This window comes from Hordeum vulgare, chromosome 5H (assembly GCF_904849725.1).
Source record: "Hordeum vulgare subsp. vulgare chromosome 5H, MorexV3_pseudomolecules_assembly, whole genome shotgun sequence".
Classification (NCBI taxonomy): Eukaryota; Viridiplantae; Streptophyta; class Magnoliopsida; order Poales; family Poaceae; genus Hordeum; species Hordeum vulgare.
In genome coordinates this window covers 372,366,345-372,376,825 of record NC_058522.1, presented here as the reverse complement: position 1 = coordinate 372,376,825, position 10,481 = coordinate 372,366,345, and the positions used below count along the sequence as shown (strand labels likewise).

Below are 10,481 nucleotides of genomic sequence, written 5' to 3'. Positions count from 1 at the left end.
CGAGCGAGAGGGAACCATGGCGGCAACACGGAAACGATGCCACGACAACGTTCCTATCCCGATAACTCATCGAGATAACGTGCCAACAAATAGGGAGCGCGTGCGGGAACGCTAAATAAAGATGGGGTGATCCCGATTACCGGGTTCCCATGTGTCGAGGGCACAACGAAAGAGGAACACAACGTGCCACGGGCAACATACGGTGCATCATACATTCAACTCATACATCACATGCACACGGTCACGACAACGTCTCATCGTTATACCTTCGACGCGTGCGAATCGGAGCGGTTCGGTTCGGTGAAGGGGAACAACGGTCGTCGTGGACGTCGTGGAAGTCGTGGTACCGGTCTCGTCGACGGTAGTCGTTCGCTCGGCGTTGTGGTTCTCGGGTCTTCGACGTCGGTAGTCGAACACGTTCCGGGGGTCGTCGAGAACGTGGTGGTGCTCGGCGAATTTGTCGGTTCCATGAAGGAGGGGATGGTGCATGCGACGACGGCAAGCGGCAACAACAACTAGTCTAGCAGCAACCTCGGCAAGCAGCAGCTAACAACAGCTAGCACAACAACTAACTACAGCAACAGCAAGCGGCTCAGCTAGCAGCAGCTACAGGCAATCAGCAACAACACAAGCAATCAGCAACAGCTATCTAGCACAGCAACTAGCAAGAGCACGCAGCAACACTAGCAACATGGCAGCAAGGCACGACAAGCTAGCTCGGCAGCAGCAACAGCAATCGGCCACGACAAGGTAAAGCGGCAACAGCAACAGGCAAGCAACTAACCTAGCAGCAGCAAGCTAGCAAATGGCTAGACACGCAACGCGCAAACAACAGCAGCCTACAACGTCAGGCACAGCAAGCATGCCAAGCAAGCAAACTGCAGCAAACTAACTAGCGCAACTACAACACCCTAGCAAGCAGCGACATGGGCAACAAGGCACATCAAGCATGCCACGGCACAGCAAGCACGCAACATCAGCGGCAAGCGGCGACAGCAGCAGCTCGAGGCGAGGGGAACGGAGAGGCGGCGCTCGGGTCGGCCATGACCAGCGGCGATGGCGTGCTCGTTTTCGGCAGGGAGTCGGCGGCGGGCTCCTTGCCGCAGGGCGACGCAGCAGCAGGCGGCGGGGCGAGCATCCGACGTGGAAGCTTCTGGAGGCTGCGGCATGCGTCCATGGCGAGGCAAGGCGAGAACAGACGAGGTCGACGGGGGAGCAACTCCTTCGACAGGCGGCAGCAGGCCACGGCGCAGGCGGGGCGCATCTCGGGGAAGGCGAACACGGACGAGGTCGCCACGACAGAGAGCTCCTTCGGCGCGAGCGAGGAAACATAGAGAGGGGAATCAGGCTAGGGAACAGGAGGAGGGAACGGGAGGAGGGGATCGAGCCTGGGAGGGGCTCGAGGAGGGAGATGAGGGGAGGACGACGGCGTTGACGGGAGGAAAGGGATCGAGCGAGGCTCTCCTGATCCCTGTCGCTAGGGCTAGCGGGGAACCCGGTTGGGCCTTGGGCCGCGGGAGGCTCCAGCTGGGCTCCTCCTCTTTCCCTCTTTTGCTTGTTTTCTTTTAAAATCTTTTCCTTTACAGCAACTTGCAAAGTAAGAAAACAAGGGAAGAAGTTGGAATTCCAACAAGAGAGAAATTTTCCCGGGGCCAGAAAAATATGGGGGATTTAATAAAAATAGTTTGGGGATTTTTACCGAACATAAATTCGGACAAGTTTTGAATATATTTCGAACTTGCCTAAATTTAAACCATAACCAAACCAACACCAAATGGACTGATATTTTAGATGGTGACCCTATACAATAGATAGTATTTATGGGCTCAACCGAAACACTTATTTGAGCACTTAAATCTGCAACTCAAATAAATGAAAGCAAAGGGAAAAAGAAAGAAAGGATCAGGAGTGGCTAGGAGAAGAGGGAAAAATAAAATACACACAACAAGGGAAGCAATCACACAAGAGATGACGGAGATGATGCATGACGCGTGATGCAAACTAAATGATGATGCAACAAATAAAACTAACCACACGACGAAAACGGAAATAAAGGGGAATCTTCTGGGGCGTTTGTCTCGGCCTGTGACAAACATAGTCTTGGGACTAGCAAACATGATGATGTGACAAGTAATTAAAGAAGAGAGAGAGGATTAGAGTAACATAGGTAGATACCGTAACATGTTAAATGCTATGCTACTATGTGTCATGCATGTCAATAAATGAGATCACCTATGATACTAGTTTATGTTACTATGCACTATAAATGTAGTATCATACAATAGTAACATATGCATGGTACTACTATATGTTACTCTCCACTATGAGCAGCCTAATACTATTATCATTTCTGTTTTTCTCATTTAATACCATATCATGTCATCAATATGTCTGATTAGACGGCAAGATGAGTGAGTGAGTGAGTGAGCGACGACTACATTAAGCCGTTGATTGTCCACGCGTAGAAGATCCGCGACACGTCCGTCAAATTTCTCTTTTGCCCCCTCGTGTATAGTCTTCTCTCTCTTCGACCCCCGTGTTTTTTTTGCCCCCATACTTGGCAGTAGTGCCTCCTCTTCCCCACTCGGTCGGACCACCACCTCGCCTCCCCCCAAATCTCGCCGGATTCCGCCGCCTCCACGCGCGCCGGAGGTGAGCCGCCCTCGGATCCGCGGCCGCCTGGGGCGCCCGCCGCCCGGGGGCCCCGCGTTCGGCGTCGCAGTGGCGAGGGCTGACTCCCGTTCCTCGCGTGGTTGCAGGTCCTGACAAAAAAAATCGCCCGGAGCTCGTGCGCGTCTCCCCCGGGGTGGCCGCGCCGCGCCGAGCCGAGCCATGGAGTACGGCCCCTCGGACAGCAGCGGTGAGTTGGGGCTTGGGCGGGGCTGCCCGGCTCGGCTACCCCGTGCTAGCTAGGGTTTCGAATTCTAGGGTTCTTGCTTGCTTGAGCTGCTTGCTACTTGACGTGGATTTCTCGGGGAGGGATATGGGTTTTGTCTGTCGGGGGAGCCAAAGGTCGCGTTTTTGGGGCGCCTGGTAAGGTTTTTGGGTGCAAATTCTTGCGGGTTCGAGCCAGGTCTGAGATTGCGTGATGACAGGCTAGCGTTAGGGTTACCTTGGGCTTGCGTGGGGAAATATCGGAGCTTTGCACACGGGTAGGGTTTTATGGCCATTCCGGCTCAAGTCTCCGTGGGTATATATGGGCGTTGAACTTTGTACCATTTGCGACTGTTCCCTGTAGTTCGAATGTGTTTAGGCCCTGACTGGGTGTCCTAGACATCGATTGCATAACTAATTATGCTTTGCACCACCGCCTACACTGATAGTTCCATAGAGATTACTCCTTGAAGAACAAAATGAAGTACAAGGGACCCATATTTCTCCTTGAAGAACATTCCATGCTTATAACAGCGTGCTTTACCATAATTTCAAAAACCTTATACGGAACCACTCCCAAGTTATAGTCCACAGGATTATACAAGAGACGCATAGTGATAGTAATAGCAGCAGTGTCGATAAAGCACATTATCGTGGCAGCAGTCCTACTACCTTCTAGTGGTTCATCTAGGAAATAGAGGATTGCTGTAGCATCGCAATATCTAGCCAGCAACCCCTCCAAGGTATCCACACTTGGGGGTAATAACACCACGTTTCGCTTGGTAACGGCTATCTAGGCGATGGTGGATGGATGGCTCGGGGGAACTACCATGACATCCTTAGAAGTATGGACAAAATAGCACACCGAGAAGAGCCCTAGTCAGCCTGCCCATGTGAAACCCTCATACATGTGGGGGCCCCTCTTTCTTCTGCATGCTGCCTTGATTGTTCATATATACTCCATGCCCAGCGTGGATGGATAGCTCAGGTGATTTGAATGCCCAAAATTCCCTCAGTTTTCTTGAAATACCACGAAATCCTTCTAAGTATGGGCGAAATAGCACACGGAGAAGACCCCTGTATATAATTTGCATCTTTGTTTGGATCATGTTCTTGCCAAACGTGCAACATTTTTTAGGTTCATGTACCCCTAGTAGGATGTGCTAACTTCCAAGTATACATAAAGATCATATCGGGTGAACACTCAGTGTGCAGTTATATGCATTTCCCCTTTTGATATTGGTCGAATCCAAGACGAATATGTGTCATCCTTGTTTGGATAGCTCGCACACCTTTTCCTCAACCATGTGTCTCAGAATCCCTGTACAGTGCGACTCTTTAACCGGACCTGATAACTCGAGGGCACAAAGATATCCTTCTAGTTGTACGGAGACACAAAGTCCATCTTGGTTGACTGTGTCCCACAACATGCTTATCGACCAACCCGAAGTCACTTCGAGACTGCACAGTTATGGAATAGTGTTTGGTAACCCGTAAGTAAGCCATTCTAGATTCCACTGCTTGAGAAGTTGCGACAATCTCAAGTCTAGTATATAGTATGCACATTGTATATTACACTAACCAATGACATGAATAAGACAATGTTATATTGACGTGTCATGGTGGTTTGATCCAACCCTATGTTCTTTTAACATTTGTCCTGATTACTGGTTTAATATCTCCGTATCTATGACCTGTGAAACATGGTCATCAACCAACACCTGTCCTTGCATGTCTATCAACTAAGGATCAGATTACAGTAACCAGCAACATTTATTGATATTTATTATTCAAGGAACATGTTATCAAATAAATCATGAACATAAAGAAATGCAACCATCATTCATATATATATATATCTACCTTTGTGGCACATTACTAAGGTTTGTTGGACTTAGTGAACCGCATCCTTTTCAATTCCATTTATGTTATTTCTTTGAACATTACAGGCCAGTTTTATTTGTCATATTCATAAGAACAATGTGAAATACTCTCTGCTATTATGTCAGCAAATGTGTTTTTTTTTCCTGTTGCGAAGCTGGTATATGAACAGCTCTACAACTTGCACTAAGTGCTGGTTCCTAAACTTGTGTGTGGTTTACAGGAACTGATGATGACCTTCCACCACCATATCCGAATAATCCGAATAATAGGAGTATAAGAGGCAGTGGGCGTGCCAGTGGTAATGGCAGAGCTGTTGTTCCTGTCAGCGGTAATGGAAGGGCTATTGCTCCTGCCAGCTCATACCCTAGAGCTCAGACCGATATGGAAACCCAAATTCAACAGCTTGAGCAAGAAGCATATTGTGCAGTTCTGCGTGCTTTTAAAGCTCAGTCTGATGCCCTCACATGGGTTGGTACTGCTAGACCCGTCCCTGTTCATTCAGGTGTTCGTGTTTAAATTTATATGTTATTTTTCAAAGCTGACCTTAGATCAACTTTGCCTTTTTTAGGAGAAGGAGGGTCTGATTACCGAACTTAGGAAGGAGCTAAGGGTATCTGACAAAGAACACAGGGAAGTGCTAAACAGGGTCAATGGTGATGATATTATCCGCAGCATAAGGTCAGATATAGATAAATATTTGTGGTATTCACTACAATGTTGTTATGTTTTCTGTTCCCATCACTCTAAATTTCTGCCTTGATTCAAATTAAGGGAATGGAGATCAACAGGAGGTCTTCAGGCAAGCTTACCCAACAATCCTCAGCCTATACATCATGACCCGGCGCCTAGCCCTACCACCTCAGGCCGTAAGAGGCAAAAGACGTCTCAATCCGTTCCTCCCATACCTATACCGTCTCCTGTTATGCATCCACAGCAGATGGCTACACCAACACAACCTTCATCTTCAGCAGCTAAAAAGGGATTTCCGCCAGGCACTAAAGGCAAAAAGATGAAACCAGTAAGCACATATTTGATGGCTTGTTCTGTCATGAAGCAAACTTTTCTCCTATTTCTTTGATGGAATTTCATGTGCTTCCAAGGGCCAGAAGATACCAGGGGGTTCTGCAGTCAAATCTATGCCACCTTCAGCAGGTCCCAGCGGAAGGGGGCCACATATGAACAGAAACTTTCCTGGTCGCCCTGCTGCTCCTGAACCTTCTCAAGGACAGCATCATCTTAATCCTTTAATTGGCCGTAAAGTCATGTCTCGGTGGCCTGAAGATAATAATTTCTATGAAGCCACTATAACTGATTACAATGCGGAAAAGGTGTGCTTTTAGCTAATTAGGATTACAGTTTTGTTAATCCAAGCCCCAGATTTTCTGAGGGATTCCATTGCAGGACGTTTATGCGCTAGTTTATGACATAAATACAGCTAATGAGACCTGGGAGTGGGTTGATTTTAAAGAGGTACATGATCTTTTTTATGTGGACATTCTGATAGTTCTTCACATTTTTATGCTTGGTGTTTTCCTTTCTTTGATATTGGACTTAGAAAAAAGCAGTTAAGGTACAAGCATGATGAGGAATAAGATTGCATGGTTAGTCAGGGTTAGCTCTCACAACAAAATTACCAGGGAACATGGGAGAGAACATCGTGATCTTTTGACTCTTAATATGTACCAAGTCAATTTTAGCTGTTGTTAAATCGCCAACTTGGCCATGTGATGTAGACCCACACATCATTCTTGTGTCAAATGGGCCTGTATTAGTGAGCTAAGGTAATGTAACTGATCTATTGGGATAAGTAACTGGCCTATTGACCCTACCGTGTAGCAAAGAGTGCCAACTTTATGTTTATGGAATTATGGCCATTTGATATTGGTGTTTCCATTGCCACTAGTGTTCTGCGCAGGAGTACTTTCCAGTTAGTGTTTCATTCCATTTCCTTGCCAAATGTTGGGTGAACATTTTGTTAACAGTTTTTGACGTCGACAATTATCCTTGAGAACTGCGTCGAATTTCTAGAGGACATAACCTGGTACCTTGATTCAGTCATGAGGATCATTGGTACATATGTAAAGATGTTTAGACTCGAATGTGAAATAAATACCATCCGTTTGGCTAATGTCCTCTGGTAGCATTTGCCATTATTATTGTATCTTGCACATGTCCCAATGTGTGCTCAGAACCGCCTGATGACTAATGTCATCTGAACTTTTCTGTTTGATGGACTTTGCTGACAATTCCTTGGGCTCTGACTACAGATAAAACCAGAAGACATAATATGGCAAGGCGAGGACCCAGGATTATATCAGGGGGGTCGTGGTGGTCCAGGTAGCGGGGGTAAGAAGTCAGCTAGCCGTGGTATGCCCACACCAGGTACAGGTAGGGGGAGAGGATTCCAAAAGAACGTGTCAAAGAAAGACTTTCCACGTTCGCAAAATGGCGTTGGGAAGAGAAGTTCTGATGACATTGATATACTTCACACTGAAAGCCTGATAAAAGAGGTTAGTTTGAAGAAAGTTTACTAGCTTCTCTGATCACGAAGATATACTAACCTTGTGCATCTCACGTAGGTGGAGAGGGTCTTCAGTGTTAGTCATCCGGATCCTTTGGAGGTAGACAAGGCAAAGAAAGCGCTGAAGGTATGCTGGAATATACATACATATATTCTATGAGGAGGCCCTTGGTTTTGACTAACCAGCAATGCTTGCAGGAGCAAGAACAGTCGTTGATTGATGCGATAGCCAGGCTTGCTGAGGCATCTGATGGCGAAAGTGGTAAATACTAAATCATTGCTTGTTGCAAAATGGGAGGACCTTTCTAATGTCACAGATAACAACCCAGGCAATTTCCAATTTAGGATGACTACCCTGATCAGGGGAGCAGTTTCAGATGTCATGTCTGTATACCATTTTGCCATGTATTCACTAACCAGTATGTAATTATACCCAATTCCCACTTTCGAGAGGTAGTTTCCTTGTAACACAATGGACAGTTTCCTAGAATATGCTTGGGAGATATGAGGCCTATCTATCTATCCTTTATGCCTAGCGGTTACAAGATTGTGACGTTCCACACAGCAAACATGATTTTTTTATGAATTGGAACATGCCTTGTAGCTGTGTAGTAATTGCAATGCCCTGTCATGTTTTGGTGGGAACAGATGAGCGCAACCGTGGCCGAAGGATGGGGCCATATGGTGGTCACCAGCATCAAGCAAACTATGCAGATGCTATGGGTGTTGATGGCGATCACATGGTTGGGGGCGCTGCCACATAGACGGATTGCCGGAACATGTATACACAAATTGATTAGAAAGCCTGTCCTGTTGTAAAATCTTATTGCTAATGTTTATTTAAAACTTAGCCATAGGTTGAAACCACCTGGTCTTGAGAGACGGTCAGTTTTTGTTCTCTTCTTTCTTTTTGGGTAGAACTGCTTAACGTGTTGTAAAGCTGCTGCTCTGCGGAGCTATTGTGCTTCTTGTTATTGCACAAGTGATAGTGCAATGGTGATTAATTAGACCTGGACATTTGTTGGACTCTTGTTTTTGAAACTTTGCTAACCTCTTCATTATTCTGGAATTTACAGTGGTTATGTTAGAGTACACATTACTAGGCTATATTTGCATAATCATAGCCTGGTAATGGGTTGAATGCCAGCATATGGTATGCTATGTCGAAGTAAACAAGTCTTTATAAGGAATGGCAATCTCTTTTAATTGATATATCTAAGTTATTCGGAATGAAAATGTGAAGCAAACAACTGAAGCTAAAATAAGCATTAGTCTGTCTGAAGAGCGAGTATACGGACCAAACCAATTTGGCTGTCGATCTAAATACGAATTCTAGTACTATGCTGATGCAATCAGCGTACAAAGGAGAGCCATCTGAAAAGTTTTGAAAAATTATGTGAGGTTTCCTTCTGTCCTGTAGAAAAAAAAGCCTGCCAGGACTCCTTTTTATAGGGAATAATTTTATGAGTGTAGTACGGTTGTTTTCGTCATTTATGTGTGTTTTTTGAGCACAATGGACCTAGCTGGTATATGCTTCAGCTGCCGACCTGCAGTCGCTGGCTTGTGAGATGAGCTGGGAGGCCATGTAGAGCGACAGCTGTGATGGGTGCCACGAGTTCCTGAGCGGCTGGACCCGAATCTGCCCGGTAGCATTGCATGCAGATCAGATCGATGGTCTGCCCCCAATAATAACGAATCAATTTGGGAACGCCACCGATTTCTTCTCCCTCTTCTTTTACTCCCTCCGTTTTTAAATATAATTCTTTTTAAAAGATTTCACTAAGAGACTACGTACAAAGCAAAATGAGTGAATCTATATTCTAAAGTATGTCTAAATACATCCGTATATAGTCATATAGTGAAATTTTTAAAAAGACTTATATTTAAGAACGGAGGGAGTAGATTTGGAGGGAGTAGATTTTAGAGAAAAACAGCTTGCCGATTCACCACTAAGTAGAGTAGGAACAGTGAGGTGAAGAAATCACATCGTATTGCACGTTCAAAGCAATCTTATCTTATCTCCAACTCCAATAATAATAGCTCTTCTCACAACATGTACGCAAGCACTCAAAACAATACAAATACAATATATACACTCGATCGAATAAAAGCAATCTCATCTCCGACATGAGGATTCGGTTTCGGACATGGTTGTCAGGCGGAGACGGCCGCCTCCTCGTCGGCGGCGACGGCCTCCTTCTGGTCGGCGGCGACGGCGGCGGCGCGGCCGTCCTTGGCGACGGCGGCGTTGTGGCGGTAGGCGTCCTGCTTGGCGGCCTCCACCTCGAGGACCCGCTCCTCCTTCCTGGCCTCGGCCTCCGCCTGCGCCGCCGGGTCGTCGTGCGCCTTGGCCTTGTCCACCGTCTCCTGCACCACGGCCATGGTCTTCTCCTTGCCCGCCCACGCCGACGCGCCCAGGTTCGCCCCCGCCTCCTTGGCCGCGCCCAGCGCGCTCTCCCCGCCCTGCATCCGCGCACCTAGCTCGGTGCTACAGGTTTCTTTCTTGTGATGATCTAGCAGCTGTCTTGCTGGTTCGTCGTGACTGCTATGGCCGGCCGGTACGAATTTATAGGCCTGGTTTATGTTCTATGGTGGCCGTATGTATGTGTTTGCTGAATGATTTGAAGCTGGGAGCTCAGGCGTACATGAATGTGGGTGGACCGACGGCGGACACGTGCCCTCCCAGGTCGGCACGCACAGTGCTGCACCGCCTGCCTATTCTGGGAAGCTGCTGTCCATGCATCCTATGGCGTCTGGGATTAACACGAATCGATTCACGAAAATAACATGAACCGGCTCTGCTTCCGCTATCGCTACCGCCATTAAAGCAACTCTAGCACACCCCTTATCTCTCGCGGACCTATAAAATAACCGTTATTCTACAGTTTTGCAGTGAGAAAGTACCCCCGAATAGATTTCGTAAACGTGGTTGATTCTTCAATTTTTTTTAAAGGACGTGATAATAGTACCCCTCCAATCCGCTAATACACAGTTTTCGCCCCCGTCTCGCTGGCCTAAGCGGTTGGCGAGAGGGACATTTCAGCCCGCGCTGGTTTCCTTTCTCATCCCGCAGCGCCGCCGTCCGCGTGCCGCCTGCGAATTCGACCATACTTGTCGTCGGAATCACGTCGCCGGACCGCTTCTGAGCCCGCTCCATCGCGTCACCTCGTCCGCCCCATCGGATCCGCCGAGCTGCGCCGCC

The 10,481-nt window shown here is 47.3% G+C and overlaps 2 protein-coding genes across 5 annotated transcripts; one reads left to right on the top strand and one right to left on the bottom strand.

Moving 5' to 3' along the window:
* Positions 1-2,546: 2,546 nt before the first annotated feature.
* Positions 2,547-8,348, top strand: LOC123451761 (protein EMSY-LIKE 3-like). 4 transcript variants are annotated; one of them, XM_045128297.1, is made up of 11 exons: positions 2,547-2,652; positions 2,760-2,860; positions 4,979-5,226; positions 5,327-5,436; positions 5,530-5,776; positions 5,865-6,086; positions 6,160-6,228; positions 7,026-7,268; positions 7,338-7,406; positions 7,478-7,541; positions 7,928-8,348. In XM_045128297.1, exons 2-11 carry the CDS (start codon positions 2,833-2,835, stop codon positions 8,041-8,043), a joined length of 1,416 nt encoding a protein of 471 aa, XP_044984232.1. In that variant the 5' UTR covers positions 2,547-2,652; positions 2,760-2,832; the 3' UTR covers positions 8,044-8,348. The 4 variants fall into 4 exon arrangements, with proteins under 4 accessions (XP_044984232.1, XP_044984231.1, XP_044984233.1 ...); XM_045128296.1 differs by having other exon boundaries at positions 5,859-6,086; XM_045128298.1 differs by lacking the exon at positions 6,160-6,228 and having other exon boundaries at positions 5,859-6,086.
* Positions 8,349-9,252: 904 nt separating this feature from the next.
* Positions 9,253-10,072, bottom strand: LOC123396049. The gene has a single exon (XM_045091082.1). It carries the CDS (start codon positions 9,746-9,748, stop codon positions 9,434-9,436), a length of 315 nt encoding a protein of 104 aa, XP_044947017.1. The 5' UTR covers positions 9,749-10,072; the 3' UTR covers positions 9,253-9,433.
* Between the last annotated feature and the right edge of the window lie 409 nt (positions 10,073-10,481).

Coding starts and splice junctions, on each gene's coding strand:
- LOC123451761 (XM_045128296.1), top strand. CDS start 2,833: ATGGAGTACGGCCCCTCGGACAGCAGCG. Junction 6,229..7,025: donor AGTGGGTTGATTTTAAAGAG/GTACATGATCTT, acceptor CTCTGACTACAG/ATAAAACCAGAAGACATAAT. Junction 7,542..7,927: donor GGCATCTGATGGCGAAAGTG/GTAAATACTAAA, acceptor TGGTGGGAACAG/ATGAGCGCAACCGTGGCCGA.
- LOC123396049 (XM_045091082.1), bottom strand. CDS start 9,748: ATGCAGGGCGGGGAGAGCGCGCTGGGCGCGGCCAAGGAGGCGGGGGCG.